At 38.5% G+C, this 21,862-nt stretch overlaps 1 protein-coding gene across 1 annotated transcript; it reads right to left on the minus strand.

Moving 5' to 3' along the window:
- Positions 1–1,249: 1,249 nt before the first annotated feature.
- Positions 1,250–15,224, minus strand: LOC135469131 (sodium- and chloride-dependent glycine transporter 1-like). The gene is made up of 14 exons (XM_064747664.1): positions 15,008–15,224; positions 9,595–9,784; positions 9,065–9,196; positions 8,374–8,583; positions 7,896–7,980; positions 7,333–7,465; positions 6,944–7,078; positions 6,425–6,653; positions 5,948–6,060; positions 5,523–5,660; positions 5,045–5,144; positions 4,490–4,590; positions 4,000–4,161; positions 1,250–3,554 (listed from the first exon to the last, which is right to left on the minus strand). Exons 1-14 carry the CDS (start codon positions 15,146–15,148, stop codon positions 3,297–3,299), a joined length of 2,127 nt encoding a protein of 708 aa, XP_064603734.1. The 5' UTR covers positions 15,149–15,224; the 3' UTR covers positions 1,250–3,296.
- Between the last annotated feature and the right edge of the window lie 6,638 nt (positions 15,225–21,862).

A 21,862-nucleotide genomic window follows, 5' to 3' on the forward strand; every position in this document is an offset into this window, starting at 1 on the left:
ACGTAAAAGCATTGAAAACTTGCATGATTTCAGAAGTTCAGTAGCGCGATACAATACTTCTTTTGAAGTTTCTAATTTATATGGAATGTGTTCGCAGAAGAAAATGCATCACATATATACACCTGTGAATCGGTGAATGGCGGGATACAACTGATAAAAATTTTTGCTTGAAATAATTAGTTTCGGCGAATGCATTCTGAATGCAGGAGTCTAAATGTCCCTGCATATGAAGTGGCAATTGTGATGTGATGTCACTGCTCACAGTATGATCGATGTGACTTCACTGCATACTCACAGTATGATCCAAACAGTTTATTCGGTTAAAAAATTCTACAAAAGTAAATAGAACTAATGATTTTCCTTGGACATAGTTTAATTGTCTTTCATAAGACGTGCACCCAATGAGAGTGTTTTCTTTACCCTAATTTACTAATAAGCTGATTTTCATTTCAAAAGAGGTTAATGGTCCCAGTTAATCAGGTCGGGAAGTGGCAAGCATGTTTGGGCATTGTATTTATGTCGTGTCCTATTTTAAGGACATCTTATAGGTAATAGGCCTACATATATTAGATATTGCACCTCACATGACACCTCAAGCGAAGTACAGAAAAGACAATAATTTCAACTGAATTTTCAGTTTCAAATTACGAGGAAGTCACGAGTTCCACATTTCTCATTGTATGACACAATTCCAAGTAATAAGCCAACGATAAAACTGACTGCCCATTGTGTATTTCCTTAAAACCTTCAAATACATTGGTGGCTGAAGGGTAAGTTGGGGGGTGCTAGCACGGCACAATGACTCAGGAGCCTCTCATCAGTGCGCTGATGAATTCAAGTCAACTAGTGCTGACTCTCTCCGGTCGTACATGTTATACGCTCGTTTAACCAGCGAAAACGCCTCGCTCATACGCTCATACTGCGAGAGAAGTATGAGCAAAGCGTTTTCGCTGGTTAAACGAGCGTATACGTGTGAGGGTCCGTCTGCAATTTCCGGATGGTCGTGCGTTTCCCCACAGCTTTATGCGGTTTCCTACCACTTGACAGGCTTATCTGAAAAACCAAGCTTGAAGCGCCAGTCGAACCAGCAAGAGGAGGATCAGAACTTGTGACCATATACTGGTCTGAGGGAGATCACTTGCCGCGAGACCAGTGCTTTGGCAGCCAACCCAGTGCTCCCATACCTACATGACATTTCAAATCTCTCTCTTCGCAGATCTCATATTAATTAAAACAGACAAACACCGAATTTTTTTTAGAATAGGTCTATATTTTTTTATTAGACCAAATTATACATAACAAAACCATTGTCACTATTACAAATATCAGTTGAGGCAGTACGTAAACTGGTTTGAATGCATAAGATGTTTAAGAAAATAATCGTACTTACGTAGGCTCATACAGAACAATGGCGTGCGCGCCCTTCGTAAGAATGTGTAAACGATTACACCTGGAGCGTTTTAGTAAACCCATAAATATCCTTAAATACTAATATCCTCATATACTAGACATCCATGTACAGTTTTTGTAAGTAATACTTTTGTAAGGTATAGCGCTGTTAAAAATACCCTGTTGCATACAAATCCCATGTTGATCAATGATTCTTAGCATTGCATCTTTGTAGTATCGTTGTTAAACGCTGTTTCTGCAAATTTCTAAACTTTGTAAAATTTATATTGCTTCAACACCACCGGGAATTTCTTTCAAGAAAAATTCGAATAAGCAACTGGTTTAAGACTAAAAAATTTTAAAAATTAAAACATTTTATCGTTTTATTAAACAGATTCAGATCTTAAACGGGAAGTGGCCTTGTAGAAAAGTGTTCTATCACTCGGAGATCCCCAAAACAACTAATTTTCTAACCACATGTACAGATTATAACAAATGCATTACGAGATCGACTGGTATCAGAATCACAGACATCTCATCATTAAATAAAATAATGCATATATACACTTAAAAATACCTATACACTGAGGAATATATGCATAAGACTGATTATATCTCAATACTCCTTCAGACTGTGAGATAGATAACTATAAATTTTAAATGCACTTGGAATGTATAACCCAAAAGGCTGTACAGAAAGTTTTGTAAATGAGATTCCACCTTTTAATTTATACCCCATCTTTAAAAAAAACGTCTTGAGCGCCAGCTGTATTCAAATTTGCAGCTGCTCATTGAAAACCACATGCAACATATACAGGAAAAACCAAATTAAATATTTAACCTACAAAAAACAAGTAAGATGAACTAACAGATGTTTCGACTTCAGATTGCAAGATACAGTTGTACAAAGTTTTTAGTCAAAAATAAGAAAGTATATTGGATACCTTACCCATATCTAGTCTAATAGATGTAAAGCCTTGTATATAATACGGCCCGATATAAATACGCACAGATTTAAAGCCTCGCAGTACACCTTGATATTAGGTGAATGGCTCATAAATACTTCATGCTAATGGAAATGCCGAAACAACTCCATCTGAAAGTTACACAACGGTCTTAATGTAAAATGACATGAAAGCAAAAGTTTGTTATGACCAGGGATGTGTATATATCTAATATTTGATAATGCGTGACTGATATTTGCATTGATATAGACAAATGTTATGTATGTTACATTTCACGCACAGAATGACAACCTTTCGAACAGGGGGGATGTTGTAAGTCTTTGCTATCTGACAGTCATTAATATATACATGTATGTCTAATATGGAAGTGGTTTTATATACATAATGAAATGAGCATTTTAATGCTTGTCAGTATCGACGGAATGAACAGTGATCATGAAGTGGCTTTATATCCCTTATGCTATCGTAATTCGGGATATTATTTCTCCATTTTTCTTCCTGAAAAGGTGCGAAAATTTTTTCGAACTTCACCCTGTATCTGTAGGCTCGGCCAGGACGACACCATCTGCATATTGCCTATGCGCTTTCTCCAGCTTGTAACAGCATCACTATTAGGCTAACATAATAATGTCTCGCATTGTTTATCAGCTATGGTCGGACCAGGATCTATCTGTAGACGGCTCCTGTGCATGAAAACATAACAACACAGTCTCGCTCTACTGGTTGGCTCCGCTGTCTGACTCACGCATATCCTGAGGATATGTCTGCTGCCGGATTTGCGCAGCGACCGGAAATGAACTTGCGGGCGGCTTTATGTCGCTTTATGGGCATGCGTTATCTCATTTCTCCTGGATACTATGAATTGTTCCTACGGCTCTACCTGCATATCACCAGGACAGCTTTGTTAAAACAAACAAAAATGATTTCTAATTTTGTACATTCTTAAACGTTAGATTCAATACTCGGTGATATCACTATGGAGCCTTTGCTGGCGTTTATCGTGAACATGGAAGAAGCTGGCGTCGATAACGTGGCTTCACTGCCGCCATATTTCCTCCTGCCATAACCGTGATTGAGCATCCCTTGATGATTCAGATCCAGGGATTCAATGGACATTTGGACTTCATCATATTTCCCTGTGCGATTTTCTTTGGAAGACGGCCCCCAGTTGCGTGATGGTTGACCGAGATCTTTCAACAACTACAAAATACATAAATATATAAATTAATCTTTCATCGCATCAAAGATATTCTTGAGTACGGCGTAAAACAGCAATCAAATAAATAAATAAATATCATTGCATCAAATATAAAGATAATATACAAGTAAAATTCAGGAAATTTGGCAATGTTATTTTACAGTGAGGTACCGTTCCAGCGCAGTAGTGGATGAATTGAGCATTGTTCTCTCGCCATGAATGAGTAATACGTTACAGTTTTTCCATAAAACGTCACAGCAGAAATAAACAAAAATACATTTTAGGCGGAAACAGTTCCTCGTTAATTTACCTTTAAATTTTAAGCAGCAAGAACACTGGTTTATTACTGGTACGTATATGTTCCCTCAGATAGCTATCTAAACCATTATCATAATTATGGGGTAACGATCATAATGAATAAAGGAAAAAGAAAGAACGCATGCTTACCTCAAACCCTCCCTTTTTACAGTATACGAATAAGGCCCAGCATGGGATAAGCATCAGAGGCGCGATTGCCATCAACCAGCCCATGCCCTGTGCCCAGCCGGGGTAGTAATAGGAGCTCATATGAGGCTCCTTGTATTGGATAATACTGAAGATAATAATCACCTGAAAAATCAAAAACCAATATATTAATCATATGTAGTCATCAGTCTAGTTAGCAAAAGCTTATGTTCCATGATATTTATTACATCGCCGCTTTATAGCTGATATATTGTTATATAGATGTTTTTATTTATTTATTATTTATTTGACCTTCTTAACCATCTCAATTAGTATTGTCCTCAGATCACGTCATATACGTGGAACACTACACAATAAGTTTATGACACAGGTGATTCCGTCAACTTCATATGAGTTTCGAGTTGACTTCCATAGTTTGTCTTTGAGGTAAAAAAACATTAAATATATGTGTAAACAGGTTAAGTACACTTACAAATATACACAGAGGAGAAAGTCCCAGCCAGCAGACCTTCCAGTAAATGTTTGGTTTGTGTCCCAACATGAGCTGAATATCGTAAGCAAAATTTTTGTAACCTGAAAAGGAAGAACAGAAACTTTATAAATGTGTTCTTGATTTGATTATGAGCTAAGAGATTATGTTCCAATCAATGAATTCGGCGATCATTTTTATTTGTTTTCAGTATCATTTCATCCGTGACCGTTCCATTGCCATATCATCATTTTAGAAGTAATATTATTTTATATCTCTACAAAATGCTTCACTGGATCAACTTCCTTCCAAGCAAAAATGCACAAATAAAACATTGAATCATTTTTCATTAATCAAATTATGTTTCTGAGAAATTCCTAGCAGTGTATAGTTCGACCCACCGTGTGGTGAATTAATGGAATACTTGAACAGTTCGGGATGTTCTGTACTTCGAAAAACGCCTTCATAAAAACGAAAGTTTACACGAGAAAGGTGCAGTGTAGAGTAAACAAACACTATGGTAATATACGGTAGTTATATAGTATGAAGGGTACATACCATAAAACCAATTGATGGTGATGACTTCCAAAAAACCAATGAAAAGGAGAGGAAATCCGCTTAAGCTGTAGTCAACCAAGTTCAGTAGATAAATACCACCCTGGAAGGAGAACAAGGAAAACTTTGATACATCGATCCTCCGTAAAAAAGCAAAGAGGAAGCTGAATGACGGCATAGTATGCAGAATCAGCACAGAAAAACTGTTGCACCGACATAAGTAACAGTAAGTGGTTTTCCACTGAACTGATTTAGATTTTAAATAACACTAGAATAAATTTTTATTATTTTTTTTCAACGAAAAAAAGAAGAAGAGCATGTAAGTTTGAAAATAAATGTTTCATCCAGAAAAAAGAGCCGTGTTTAAACACGTAGACATACATATACGGCAGTGAACCGAACAGGAACATTCATTTTATCAGTCTATCCATAATATTGTGAGTTTGTATTTGGCTTATGGCAGGAAAAACATCTGACATACCTTGCAAACCATGGGAAGCCCGAGAAGAAAGGACAAAAAGATGACAACTGTTCGGAAGATCAAAGACTCTCTCTGACCACTCAGGTATGTTTTGAATTCGTCAATAAAGGCGGTAAGGACACTCTCGACCATGGAAAACTGATTAAATAAAATCATAAAGAAGCAGTATTAAATGTAATGTATTATATAAAGCTCCATTTGAAATCGACAATACCAGAAATTTCAATCAATGTTTTGTAGCAGGGAAAGCCTTATAGTATCAAAATAAAAATGTGTAAGTAATCGATATAAATAACACACGCAGATACATTGATTCGTTCACTAACAACTCCGTGGTCGACGTCGTCTTTATTATCAACTAATTGTTGCAATAGTTCACGTCTTGTGACTCTTGAAAGCATCACAACTCAAAGAAAATGTCTTACCTGAGATCCAAAACCCAAGGTTGCCATCATGATGAAGAAGAAAATAGCCCACATAGGTGACACGGGCATTCTCGCAAGAGCCTCTGGGTAGACGATAAAGGCCAAACCAGGTCCTGTCAAGAACAAACGCTTACGGTGTGAAGGAAATGCCTAAATCTTAATAACAATATGGATGAAACTCCTTCGGTTACTCTCAGTGTGCCGTGCATCCAATTTCATAGGGCATGTGGAAACGATTTTTTTTCTCCAGGGCGAATGCCTTTAACATAGACTTGAAATGTCATCCAATAAATATGAATGAATGTACATTTTATACAGTTTTTTTTCAATCATCAGTTATCTGTATACAACTGAAACAGCATTATATTTATAGATAATGTATCAACAAATGTCAAAATAAACTCTTCTCTAAGTGAAAAATGATCGACCATATCGTCGAACAACAACCAAAGTAATAAATCAAAAGGCTTTTCTTACCTTCATCAACTACGTCCTTGACGTCTAACCCTTTCTCATGAGCCATGAACCCTAGGACGGAAAAGATGACAAAGCCGGCAAAGATACTTGTACCACAGTTGATAAGAGAGACGATCAGTGAATCTCTGTAACAGTTGTTATTGAACTTGTTAAAACTGGACATGGCGATCAAACCACCGGAGCAGGTACTCAAAGAATAAAAGATCTGGGTAGCAGCATCACTCCATACCTGTAAAACAATGAAAAACAAATGATTATTACACGACATTAAAACTGGAGAGACGGTGGGGGCGCGGTCAAGTGCAATCTTTAAAGAAAGGAAACTTTTTTTTCTTTTGCCTGATGAAATGCATTGTGCGTCCAACGATGCTTTGGAAACAATCTGGCTATGGAATAGACCAGATGCATAGCATATATAGACGCTACTCTAATATTTAATTCCATTTTACTCTAATGTATTCTAAGGATGACTTGATTAGGCTTTAGCTCATTTAATAGAGACTGTAAATAATATCTCACCCTTGAATCTGCCAGTCTGGAGAAATCTGGTTTCAGATAAAACTCTATTCCCTTGCCAGCGCCTTCTAGTGTTACTCCACGGACGAGAAGAATGGTCAGCATGACGTAAGGGAAAATAGCGGTAAAATAGACCACCTGAAAGTAAGAGAATTCGTCAGACTCAGAACAAAATTTGAAGAATGCATAAACCTTCTCTGCTTAAGTGAAGAGATATGACTTATTTGCAACACCAATACCTGTGCTTAGCAAACACCAACCTGTTTCTTTAAATTGAAGACCACTATCTCAAGGGGTAAAACCACTCTCATATCACAGTTGGGAAAAAAAACCCATCCATGTATCTTAATTTTTTCTGCATATAACCAGTAGGCAAAGGTGTTTTTGCTTACCTTTCCTAGGGATTGAATTCCTCTGATAAGGCACACGTAGACAACAATCCATGCCAACAACAGGCACAGCGCAAGCTTCCAGCTGGGCAGGCCGAAGTCTTCCATGCCTGAACTCTGTTCCAGCACGTATCGCCTGGAAAGTGCAATATGTTTATAATATATTCTGGGTTTAAATGTTAATGACTCCGTTGTTATTCATTTAACTTATGTTTAATGTTGTTTTCCGAATAATTTTTTTTTTAAAATTTGTGTGATGAATGCCAAGATTAGATGATGACAAAGGTTTGACCTTTTCAAATCAAGATGATAGTTTCAAAGAATTAATATACCAGTCAAGTTTCTCAGGTGTAATAGGAAAATAATTTAGCCTTTGGTTACATCTATCCTCTGCAAGAGAATAACAATCAGCTGATCATTTCACATAACTTGTTAACTATTGTGTTAACCAAGCACTCTGTCAGGCTAAACATTCCTAAATCGCCAGTGCATGGCACGAAATATCCAGATATTGTCTTGGATATTTAAACTAAAACCCGCCTGCAGGGGACATGCAAAGAACTTACTGGTAATACTCTTCAGCTGGGGTTTTCGCCTTCTCTACCGCAGTTTTGGCTGTGGAACTGATGGCTTCGAGCACAGTGGTCGCCACTGAAACAGAAGATTATCATTTCATTGGATTACCCATGGCCAACGTGATCATGTAGCATCTCTTATACGTCACTGGCGCTCAAGTTTCCTCCACCAATAAAATCGATTGCCATTGTGTCAGGGAATACCCCTGGAGTATGGCGGTAGGTAAATAAATAAATCGATTTTTTAAAACTTTATACAACCCAAAACTTTGCAAGACGAGAAGTAAAAAAAACCCTACACCAAACACGAATTTCAGTGAGGTGTTGCTGGATTAATAACTAGGCACTGTAGCTAACAAAAAATAGCTTTAACAGAAGGCCATGTGGACAGAAACATTAATTGTCAGTACATGTACAATCATATCCAAACTCTTAAATCATGTCACTTGACTGACTTGACTTGACTCACCAGTGGTAGTTGTGGTTGTTATGGTAGTAGATGTGGTGTTATCGACGAGGTTGTAAGGCTTACAGGCCTTGGTATTCCACCAGTTGCCACATGTTGTCCACGGGAGTTCTCGGGTCATCGAGGCAAACAAGTAGAACAACGTGTGAGAGATGATTACGTTATAGTACAGCGTGACGATCCAAGAGACGATCACCATCGCGTATCCAAGACCTGTGACAAGAGACATATGTGACATACCGTGAACATTAATCTAGTCTCTTATATCAAAGAAATAACACTTGTGTTACTGTTATAAAGGATATTCAGCAGCCGTAAAATGGTGATAATATATATTCGCCAAGAATCGGTCCACGTGAAACTGTATAAAGGAGAACAACGTGTTTATTTAGAGACACTGGAGATATCAAGCGCTTAATGACGACGACTGGCAAATAATTAAGTATATCTGTAAATGCTATGTTTTTGAGACAATAGAGGGGTTGCGCGTGACATCATCACCCTCATAGAACAATAGCCAGTCAGCCATCTAACATGTGCTGATGAAGCCGCAGCAATCCGATGTGGCTGCCCAAAAGTAGGTCATGCAAGCATTCTACGTGGTCACGAGGAATAAATTTGTTCCAAAATAGCATTTCAGTTACATGTTAATTTGAAAAAACTTAGCAATTACAGAATTTGGTTTGAACCATACCTTTCATAAGAGGGCTAATACGCCAGATAGTGATAGGTCCGAGACTGGCAAACTGACCAAAGCCAAGCTCCATGAAGAACAAGGGAAGACCCACACAGGCCAACATAATGATGTAAGGAATCAGGAAAGCGCCTGGAATTATCAAAAGATTTCATTTACTTATTTCGTACTTAATGCAGGAGGGCATGTACAGAATAGCTTCAGAATGGGCCACTAGATGTCTCCACTAGTATGACTGGGTCAGGTGACGATGATGTTCAATTGGTGCGTTTTTTAGCATTTAACCTACTGACGATTGGATGACGTTTGTCTGAATAATATATGACGTCATCCCTACCTCCTACCCCGAAAGAATCATGCGCCGGTAGTGCTAATCTATCGAGAAACCATTTGGTAACTTCTCCAGAATTATGTATTGTTTTCAAACGTGATGTCATCGACCCATTTTTTGGCATCATTACCAGTGGTGGCTACAAATTTGCCCTAAAGACAAGAATTAAACTGCAGTAAAAGATGAAATATTTTCTCACCTCCGCCATTTCTGTAACAAAGATAAGGGAACCTCCAGACGTTACCAAGCCCAACGGCGTAACCAATACACGTGAGAAGAAATTCCATTTTCCCTCCCCATGTGGCACGGTTACTGTCGGTGCTAAGAATTGTGTCATTGCTAGCACCAGCCGCTTCGGCGTCCTTAGCGTCATTGCTCGCGATGTCGCCCTGGAATATATCAAAATTGTCAAGAAATTACATCAAGATTTAGATATCTCCCATACAGGTAGTGCAAATGTGACAAAGCAGTATCTATTGCAGAATGCAAGCAACAACATCAGTAGCAAAAATTCGCGTGAACTGGATTCGAATTACACACGAAAGATGTTGGCATCAGCGTGCAGACACGTTGACAACAGATCTGCTTACAGTCATGGTAAAAGACTTCTAGTTTGCAGAGTCTTTTCATGGAAGCCGCGGTGAAATATAACAGTCAAACTCTACTCTTAATCAGCGTCCTAATCAGGTTTTATTGCATGGATTCGTCACAATCTGCCAACTTTGTCAGCTTCAGTTTCTTTGACAGTTTATATAACTTAATCCATTTATTAGCGGGGTATCTACTTCCTGAGGGCGGGGCATCTGTTGCAAATCCTCCGGAGGGGGGTGGCGGGTGGAGACAGCCAATTTTCCTTTGCACAGAACTGGGAAAAGGAGACGGGGGTTCATGGGGGCATTTGAGTAGGATTCAAGTTAAAGTGGCGGTGAAGTTAGGTGAAATTAAGTGATATCCCGTTTAGGTTCTGCAATGCCATTTGCTGTAAACCTCAAATCTAGACATGCGTCAGGCATATACGCTCTATTAATGTTAAATTGCTAAGTTTAATACATACGTGTTGTGACATTTAACGTTTATAGACGTCCAAGCCGTTTCTCGTATTACGGAAGTTTTGTTAAGTTTGCTATACAAACGTTATTAAACGTTTTCTTGCATGGATGGAGGCGATCAAATGTGATAATAACGTCCTTTACATTAACCACGAATTGTTCATGGCAGAGTAAACAAGTATGCAAACATGTTTTTGTTCTAACATTTCTGAAGGTTAATATACTATTTCTCATAATGTGACTACGTCAACTATGCCTAAATGGAGCCTGTGTATGTATCTGTGGTCAGTAAATAGTAACCTTAGTCCATGCTGATGAGCGAGTTCAGTACGTTACTTAGTAACATGTACGCTGAAGCTATTTGGGATAATATAATATGTGTTACACGCTGTGGGCCTAATCTATTATACACTTCACTTTCACTTAAAAATTGTCAATCGGCTTACTTTAAATTTGGTAGGTACGTTTCATTCTCCACGTAAAGGTAACAATCATTTTGACTTCCGTGGAAATTCCAGGGATGTTTGCTCACTCCCACACAAGACACGATATCAAAGCCAAACTTGCCTGAGTTATTTTCTGCATGGAACGATACTTGCAAAAATATCCGATTTACATTCTGGCTATCTCATTCAACACTTCCGGAGAACTGTTATCAGGATGTATGTGTGGATGAATGAACATATTTGGCATGCTTTATTTCTTCGCACGCAAACATTTCATTTTGTATCGTACCGAACATAAACTTATATAAAAACGGAAAAACTGCATTATATACAGTGACATTCGTGGATATATAGAATGTACGCTGCTGTTTTACTTCATGCCATGACTTCAACTGTTTAATTTACAGCCTCGAATCATATATGGGCTTGATATCAGCATGACCGAGCGGACATCAGACTTGTCACTGATCATGAACACTGCCATAGGACGGAATTAGTTCATTTTCCTCAAGCAGGGCATACGTTTCAAGACGACATAACCTTAGGTGTTTAAATAAGCTTTAGAGGTTATTCGCTAATGCGCTCATTTTAGGGCGTTGATCCACACGAAAATAAAAGTAGTCACGATTACGACACTACGTTCTATTTAAACCCCTCTTACTCACTCAATACATGTGCACTAGACTTTGTTCAGACTAACCAAACCCTCTGTATGGCTACAACACAGTACTGGTTTTACCACCATGGATATACAAACGGAGAGAACGAAGTTAATTACACGTGTGGGTTCCTTATTCAGCTGGTCGTGTAAATTGCCGAGGGGAGGGAACACATGCATGCTGTTTAAGGTACATTCAGTGAAGTTGAAGCGACAACCTGAATAAATACTCCTGTTTTATTGTCACGTTTTTAAATAAACCAGGTGGGGACACTTTGATAAGCTACATGTCAATAGCAAGGAAGCTTACTTAAGGTCGGCATCAGGGCCATATTAAAGCAAATGTAGCATGATGAGCAAATTTGAAATGTTTATTTGGTTTGAGGTAAACCAGCAGACATCTGAGCGGTTATGAACTTAGTATGCGAGAGAATATGCGAGTCTTAATTCGACTCAGTGGGTCACCATACATTCTCTTCCGGGTTCTGGTCGTGCAGTATATTTTAAATAATGAAGGTCATTTCTTCAATCATTTTTTCATGAACCTGCCATCTTAAACAAAGATCTAAACGTGACATGCATATTATGTAACAGTTAACAAAAGAGAAAAGTGTTAAGCAAAACGAAAAATGGGTATGTGGATTTCAACAGAAATTCCCTGAAAACTGGGCTTACGTATAGGCTTACAGACACTGTTCCATAATGTTAGTTGTCCAAAAGCTAACCGATGAAACTCTGACTATTGATAGGTATTTTGACAGATGTTTTCAATGTGACAAAGGCACTATGTATCGCCAGTAATATTCACGAGATTTGAAAACGTATAGGCTTAGAGGTATTTTTTGAATTATGCAGGCCTGTAAGGTTTGACCCTAGCCAAGCTGCGTGGCTATCTGCGTTGTTGTTATGTGTTGAGAACGCGATCTTGACAGAAAGACTGAAGAGAGTAGCTTGCCCTTTGTTTTATCGATATTAACTTACGTTAAGCGTCTTGGGGCTAAAGACGGTGAAAATCCTCTCCTGAAAACGAGGCATGATGTTGAATGTCTGCCGTTTTCCGTTAGATAAACTAGACGCGCACTAACACAAACGCCATTTTAGGCCAGCAAGCCAGATTATCACGTGATCTCACTAAATGCCCAGGTGAGACTGGAAAGGTAAATCATCGAACCGCATCGAAGAGGCTATTGCTTTTCAGTAGTTTGTCCGTAAGGGCACAAAGACTGAAGTTATCTCCACGGGAGTTCGTGCTTCATGCACGATGTAGGTCTACTACAGAACGACGAAGTCTGTATTTATAACATTACTGTAGACGTTATTTAGCCACATGTTATAGACTTTTCCTTATCTTACCTGGTATAGTTGTGACAGCAATAAACTTTACCATGGTAAATGGTCTTCTTTTTGGCATAGGTAACATGTAATGATCAGCACACTCTCATTTTATGACTTTTCCCTAGAACGCTAAGGAGAGGAATGGGTTAAAGTTCCTGCAACTCACTGTAACTTTTCTTTTCATTTTTTTTTGTAACACTACATATAGATTTGTGATGTTATTTAATGTTTAATATAAAATTGAGATCCCTTGTTTTCAGTATTTGTTGTCTTTGTTTTCGCTCCACCGTACAACAATTATGTTAATATTTTGATTCTGTTGTCCTGTAGACCCGCATATCCTGCTTGTTGTTACCTGCAGGTTTGTATTAACACAACACGATCGTTACCCCGCGGATACGCTGCCCAAAAGTGCCAGTCACCTCGCAGTTTGCCAGAAGTGAGGCTCTCTAGGAGGGGATCCGCATGGGGTGGGGGTGGGGAGGGGGGGTTTAACCGAGTTATTTGACACGGATTCCATGCATGCAAAGTAATCTCAGCAGGATATACGAAAGCGTACCAATCCTCCTTTGAAAACACAAACGGCTGTCTCTCCACAAGGGAGCAATGAATAACATTTTGGCAGATCCTGTAAAAGTAGGCGTGGCAGACAAAAGTTACTTCTGTGATGACAAGCCGGATGTGTTGTTCGTTTTCGCTTTACTTGTCAACGGAATGTATAATTTGTTTGGATAATAACCTGACACAGTGTGGCGTCACAGCTTGCATAGAGGTACACAGATATCACCAGCTTTTAGCGTATTTGCCATGGGCAATATTATATTAGATTCTATGATAGTTTCTAATTACACATAAAAAAATTTAAAAAAAGCCAAAGGCTATAATGAACCAGAGCACAATCGCTACCCTTATGCGCGATGTCGACGCAAGTAAGAGATGTGCGTTCCGCGATGCTAATATGTATTTTTATTCTTTGATCCTTCCATCAGGGAATAACCAATAACAATACAGCATGTCACACCAGATGTACTAATTATAATTAACAGTCGTTTTAAGCTTCAACTACACCTCGACGCGGTTAACCTTTATCTTGAAGACAGAGCGCCATTTAAGGTCAGTGCCAAAGGTTAAACAGCAGGTTTATCTCTGTCTAAGAATAGACGGATTCTGCAAAGGTCTTCGAACTCTTCAGCCCAACACCAATCTCCATGGCAACGTGCCAAGGTTTTATGAGAACGTAGTCGACCCGAGGTAGTTTTCCGTCATGACGTGGGCATCTGGTCGGAGTATCACGGCATCAGTTCCATTGTCACGAGTTCTCTCTCGCGTCATCACTAGAAGAGATCGATATTTGGATACCACCGCAGTGGAAATTAACAGGCAAGTGTATTTTTAGCCCTAAATTGGCCAAGGTAAACTCTTTCCAGCAGACAGACGATTTCATCATGCAGCGAGACCACAATCGATCAATATTCGGAGGGTCAGACTCGAACAAACCAGTTATTAAACAGCCAATCCCATGAATTGAACACTGGGAACCGGTTTGGTTTGGTTTTTATTTACAAACAAGACTAGATTCTTGAGCCTAGCACCACAGAAAATCCACCCTAGCTTCGATTGTAATTGAACCATATGGAATGAAACTACATTTACATGAAAATATGGTTTTCCTATATTCTCTAAAATCCGTGATGTCTACGCAGAAGACGATATGATGCCAATACTTGTGACGCCATTCTACCAAGACACTGCATTGTAGTCTATTATCATCATCATATCTTAATCGCGAGAAAGCCGATTTGTACGGGGTGTTTTTTTGTGAGAAAATATTTAATGGTACAGGCTGTACATATTAGAAGAGAGATAATCGGAAATAATGCCAAAACGAAGAACCGATCGACTTTGGGTATTAAGCTATACGTTCAGTAAAACCGTTAGCCACGTGGGATTAATGAACTACAATGTATTGTTTGTAACACAATTTCACTCAATAAATTCTAACATCTACAATATGTTTATCAATACACCCATTTATAAATCGGGTTAAATTTCAAATTCTTTATAAATAACTTGGTCGTTGTATAGTGTACAAACATATGTGAATTTGGGAATCCACCCACATACCTTCAGAGGCTCAACCTCGTGGAAAGTGTAATGGAGTTCTGTACCGTCATTCAGGGGCACTTTGACTTCTCCAGGCTCGACCGGCGGCTCGTGGGGTAGACTAGGTGGCAGCGCAGCAGCGTGTTTATAACCCAAAACCATTCTTCAGAGTACAAATCTTGCGAAAAGAGACTAGAATAAGGTTTTGGAGATCAATGTTCCTCAAAGACGGTCTGCAATGTTTCTGTCGAGTACAATCAATGTGCCGGTATAAATACTACCGCGGGAGTGACTCACGTAAATATTGTCGTCACGTGGTTTCTTTGTATTCAGGAACCATTCATAAACAGCACATTGACATGAATATGCAGGTCGCGTCACAAATAAGGATATCGATAAACATTTTGGTTCCCGGGCACCCGCCATTCAAATTGTTATACATCATTGGCCCGGAACGAGAATGATCAATGTTCAGGACAGAGTGACGCTACAATGACGTAGACATATTGGCACCGACCCAACGAGGCTCACTCGTGTGCCTTCTTCCGTGTTTACCGCTTGTACACTTTCTGGAAGTTTGTTCATTTTGTCTTCTTTTTTCTTTCTATTTATACAAACCCATTTTTTACTGTCGCTCAACACACACCTTGGTGGAAAACATTCATCTATACTAAACTGAATCAGCTTTCTGAGTCCATTGATTGACATATTTCTATTTATCGGGAAATGCTCTATCTGTAGCATACACTCTACATGTAGGCCTATACGGTCTCTTCTACATACACACATATAAGATAACATCCGCCTGTGCATGATGTTTGTTTATCCAGATCATGTAAACAAAACCGTATAGATACTGTTGTGCGGGTGGAGATTGTTTCGGAGACCAGGTGTAGGTTAGCTTTATCTAACAAACTTAACGCCCGCCAGTTTGTGCGCCAGTTATTTTAAGGCCTTCTTCCAACAGGCTTACATGATTAAGGCTTTATGGATGGACAGTCTCTGTCTCTTCTATCTGTTGGATTGGAAATGTATATGTATGTATGTCTGAATATTATTTTCATCTTGGTCCAATTATTTTTTACTCTCCACTCTCCTTCCAAGCCCCCCACCTCCCCCAAAGAAAAACAAACAAACGAAAAAAAAACAACAAAATAACATAAAACAAAAACATGGTTTTAGACAATATAGAAGCACGAGATTTTGTTTAACGTCACTTTCGAAATTATTTTGACCAGTTCATATATACATTTATATTTTTCCCTCCTGACAATTACTAGGTTATCTTATTTACAGCGGTGCCTCACCGGTAGAATTAGCACCACACTCTTCGAACAGATACACACTATAGCAAGAATGCGCTGCCACACAGCAGACCTTTTACAATAGCGATGTTCCCCTCTCCCAGGACCTATTTATGTTTTTAGGTTGGGGGAGGAGTGGGGGGGGGGGCTTGGATGGAGAATAGGGAGTAAAAAATAAATGGAAATATTGATCACGGCCTGTAATGCATATGTAAATGTGCTCATTGATCGGTCCTGGTAGCTTGACGTATACAAACCCATTTAGTTCTTAAGTAACAGCTTGAACCCCCATTGTATGCATATCCATAAAGGTGCGGACTGTTTACGGTCAGGACATATACGTTAATACACATTATATCATGTAGCGTAAGCTCAGCGTGGGTGGCAGTGGATCACAAAAGTATGTACGCGGAACAAAAATTTGCAAGACTGATGTTTGCATTATACGTAAATTGAACTCGAATGAACTGGCTTTTATGTTTCACCAGAGGCAGATTATTACAGTTGGGCTGCTGTATATAGGCACAACTTAAAGGCAAAGAAAACACTGATATAAAGTTATACGTCATCAGAAGGGCAATAAACATTGTCTTGGAAAATAATTTGATTTAAAGTTTTCCTCAACCGAGCAAATTGCATTCAAAACACTGGCAGCTATATCGTGACACTTTCTGACCTCAGGTTTTCGCAACTTAATACACGCAAACAGCCTGACTTCTGCATTCGAAATACATACACATACAATTATTAATTCTGACATTTTAGCTTGTCATTGTAGCCAATTATCTCTCACATGCTATCTTAAATATTGTACAGCCTATTATATCTCACATTTTAGCCCTGTCATTGTATCCTATTATATCTCACATTTATGTCCTTCGCTGAATATGTCATCTCTATCGGTCTCGCTACAGAAGATAGAGGCCCTTTATTGACCTGCATATCGGTCGCGTGTTCGAATCCAGTTCTGGATGCATGGGTGGGTTAGCAGCGGTTTAACATCAGCATTTATGTATACATACACATGTATATATTCTTTCCCGAGCTTTTTTCTGGCATCCTCCCACATAAACATGACCAACTTCTTATAAAAGAAATATTCTTGAAAATAGCACATGTACCAATCAAATACATAAATACACACTTGTATTCCCGTTTTCATTCTCATCCTACATATTTGCCAACGAGTTTCCATTGATGGATTCTTTGTACTCTCCAAAGGCAACAGTGTAAAAAAAAGTACCGGAACACAAGATGTGTACCACAGGTACTTAAAAACTGTAACAAATTTGTACAGGAACATTAATGTGCCCGTTGCATTTATCACCTTATGTACATACACTTTGTGTTAACGTGTAACAAACAGAAACAAGTGCATCATTGTATCCTTATGGGTTCTCTAAGTTCTATCTATATGTCTGGCTACCTCAAGCCCCGTTAAGTAGTTAAAATAGTTTTCTCGCCAGGCATGCGGTTTGGTTCATCTTTAGCCTGGTGTTTGCTTTCGATTGCGAGATTTCCCGTTGACGGTTAGCACGTTTCACACCACATTCATATCATACATTTGTACAAGCCTGTCGGGGATGTACAAGCATTGCTCACTGAGATTTTGGTTAGTCATATCTGCACCCTGGATCGTCGTCATATGACTGAAAAGTCGTTCAGTACGACGTTAAAACCCCAAGCACTCACTGCGTGCTGGATATGCATCAGCAATGAATGGTACATGGTATTACCACAAACATTACAACTCCCATTAGCACTACAAGATGACTAAGATTTTGTACGTAATATATGTGTACAGACAATATTATCACTCTAAGCTGTGTTCCACACGGTGCAGTGTCGACACGTCGAATTCAATTAGTAATAGGAATGCACTAATTAATGCGTTTGTAAGTGTTTGACAAATCGCATCGTCTGAACACAGCTTATGAAAACAGATCTGTACTATTTTCGATACGACAAATCACATCCCGTGAATGCGATATAACTGTTATAAATGCATCATTCGATACGAAAACATAATACTTCCAGCAAATACGAGCAAATACATCCCTGTACTCTTTATATCGCCTATCTATAACTGTAATATATATGGCTGGGATAATGCCGAATCATTCTGTGGTTCTCTCAGATCCTTCACATCACAGTAAATATGCAAAGCATGTTGGTCCATTCATAAAATTTACTCAAATGACCTGCCCTTATATGGAGTTACTCTGTGCTATCAATGGAATAGCCCTCGGGCTCCTTCGACTGTGCACTAGAATAGACTATGACCTACGGGCCACATACGTATCAGCTTCTGAATATATGTGAGCACATGTACGTGTACATATATATGTATTTTTTGAGGTGTATTAAAAACTGCCAAAATTTTATATTTTTGGATCAATAAGTCAGAAATGTGAAAACAGTGTGGATTAAGTTAGACGTTTATCTGATAAGTAGTTTGTTTATGTGATTTTTGGGTATAACTTCATAGACCTATAAATCCGTTTTTGGTTACACGTTGACATATGTAATAACCATACTGTTAAACTTAAGCAATAGACTATTCAAACTTGAGAGCACTTTTGATTTTTGTCATGATATCGTGCTGTATTATATATCCTTTATGCTGATGTATATATGCTCCTTATATAGTACGGAATAATTTACTATTCACTGACTCATCAATGAATCAACCATTTGCTAGAACATAAAAATCATTTCACCATTATTCTTTTATAAGCATATAAATATGTTGAAAAAAGGCTCATAACTCAGCTATTGATGCAGTTCGGTTGTGGCTTTCAGTCAGGAGGTTTATGAGAGAAGTGCATAGTGAAGGACGGTGGTGTACTCCTGGTGCTTTGGTGTCTCTACTCATTAAGTTTCTTTTGCGTCGTATAGCCTATACCTAAGTGTAAAATTCTTGAGCCCGGCGTACAACAACAAGTTCATAGATTTATTTTAAAACTGATGTTTAACATATCTACACTTGTCATAAATAATGCAAAAGTTGCTTTTCGCCGCTTTCCTTCGAGGCTCTTCAACGCACATTAATTACATCAACTGTTTTACCTAATTAAAAATAATCAAATTGAAAGTATGGATGCACTTAAGAAAAAGCGCTGAAACCGTTTCCGGTCAAACTTTATACTTTTTTCTGTTTGACGTAGTGTAGATAATTTTGTGTAGTGTAGAGTCTGAGCTGGTACATGGGTGGGTGGATGGGTGAGGAGAGTGTACTTAAACCCCTGACACTCCCTCATCCGTGCACTCCACTGTGATTTATCAAAGACATACGGCGCTCGTATTGCCTACAGCAATAAAGATGTACATATAGTACAACACCGTGAAATAGTTTATCACGAGTATTGAACTTTAAGTAGGTCACTAAGTTTAAGTAAATCTATGTTTTTTTTTTTGATAACAACGTGATAAGTACATAGATTGATCTTAACACACATTTTATGTTCACACAGCACTACTTTCATTCATCAGTTGTTATAGACCTCTGAACTTTGACCCGTGCCTTATGGGTACCTATCCCTTGCGAAATACTGCGTAGTTTTCCATTGAGGTTAAACCACAGCGGCGCGTCATGTGTATTGGCCTACCGCTGTGGCAAGAAGCCTTCCTGTGTGTTACCGGCTGCATGAGAGCAGCAGGAGAAGGAAACTTTCTGCCTGGCACTATACCAAGTTAGTATAGGCAGCTTTGGAGCAGATGTAGAAGTTAGAACCGAAAGAGTTGTATAGGCTTGCAATAAACGTGTGACAATAAAAAAATGTGTGCATTTTGGGGGGTTCGAATGGAATCTGAGTGAAAGAAACTCCCGACGCCTTAGTGGAGACCATATGGGTCTGTTAACGTCACTGGAATCGAAATGTTTTATTCTTCACATTTTGAAAAAAATATGAACGTGTTTATGATGTCACGGTCTACCGATGTGCATAATGAATGCGAGTAGCTTATGGTATAGATAAAGGACTATAACACACTTCAAATAAAAGCAGACCTCGTAAGAGTTGTGAGATTTTTGGTTAGAAATCACAGTCTTAGATCATGTAACAATTAGGGATGCATTTGGATGTAAATATACACCCATCCTCTTGAGCCTCCTCTTAAAAGTAGGTCAAACCTACGCTCATGCGAAAAATATATCTCAACCAATGGGGATCCTTTATCAACAACAGGACATTGCATTGAGGAGAAACACAAGTTTACTTCTAGCAGAGCGCAGTGTGTAAACATTAACAGGAAGCAAAGGTGCTGGTTCTGGAAATCGCAATTCTAAGAAATGACGAACAGAACAGTGCTAAGAACTTGAAAGAGTGGACCCTCATCAATCTCTCCGCAAGATGCAGTTAATTTTTTTTTATAATGAGCTTTGTTCTGTAATATTTGCCTTCTGCTAGATCTGTATAAAATGAGACGTATATTGAGCTTTTCAAATCCATAGCAGGACATTAGACTGATTATTTCTACAGGATTTTCAAAGGAAAATATTGCACTTCTAAGAATGAATTAAGAAAACTTGTAACTTAGACTACAAATATCATTTATGCATATAATGAAAAGGAAGTGTGCAAGAATAGGTACTCGTTGTTGTTCTAAACCAATCTTATTGGATAGATGGCCTTTTTAACCATTAGTTTAAAATGTCATGAAACCCGCATTGTTCTTGACCTTTCTGTAGATGATGTGTTGTTCTTCAATTAATTTTTTGTATTCATAATGCAGACTGTGCAATTAGTACCCCTTTACATGTATAAGATCTTTTATTCACTGCCAGTCTGTACTCTAGGCCGTTACATAGGCAGTCATGTATACAGAAGTACTCTTGTATACCTTCTGCACGTTTATCTGTTCAAATGTTTCAACCAAATGTATCTTTCTGTTTTGTACTCTATATATACGGTAAATAAATGAAGCACATTGGTCAGTGATTTAACACAAAGATTTTTGACAAATATTCTCTGGGCTTTGTATATGAACGTGTATTGTTGCATGTAGGACAAGTTTAAATGATGCAAGGTCTTATTGGTTTGAAAAGACCGCATTGGAAAGTCTCGCATCGGAATAATACATTACATCATTGTGTCCTAGAAATGTCATTGGTTGATTTCTGCATCCCTTAACAATCTTAGCTGTCCAACAGTTATTGATGATCCCAATGTTATTGCTTTCTTTAGGAATTATCCAAGACGTCATAGCTGGTGCACGCATGCATAGGGGCGAACTAAGGCGTGTATTAGAAACGATATGGCGATTCCCCTGAAAGCGATAGAGCGGTTTATTTTTATCCTGTGGCCTTTCTTCCTGGACATGGAAACGCTGTCCTGTTTTTGCTCATCGGCGATCTTATCGACTGTTCTTCCGCTTAGCAGTAAACAAGCACTACTTACATCCTATATGTAGATCTAAACATATACATAACACGTGAACATATTTCATTACTCATAGCCTGCCTTTAAAATATATGTATTTCCTTTCAGGAGACAAATAAAAAATATGGTGGAAATACATCCTTGTATCAAAACTTGCGTTGTTCACGGAACAGTATGGAAGCCCAATATGG

The sequence above is a fragment of the Liolophura sinensis genome, chromosome 6 (assembly GCF_032854445.1).
Source record: "Liolophura sinensis isolate JHLJ2023 chromosome 6, CUHK_Ljap_v2, whole genome shotgun sequence".
NCBI classification, from domain to species: Eukaryota; Metazoa; Mollusca; class Polyplacophora; order Chitonida; family Chitonidae; genus Liolophura; species Liolophura sinensis.

Excerpts from the sequence above, each read along its gene's own strand:
- LOC135469131 (XM_064747664.1), bottom strand. The coding sequence starts at position 15,148 with ATGGTTTTGGGTTATAAACACGCTGCTGCGCTGCCACCTAGTCTACCC. Across the intron at positions 7,466-7,895 it reads CCAGCTGAAGAGTATTACCA|GCGATACGTGCTGGAACAGA; the intron begins GTAAGTTCTTTG and ends TGCACTTTCCAG. Across the intron at positions 4,162-4,489 it reads TTTCTCCTCTGTGTATATTT|GTGATTATTATCTTCAGTAT; the intron begins GTAAGTGTACTT and ends TTGATTTTTCAG.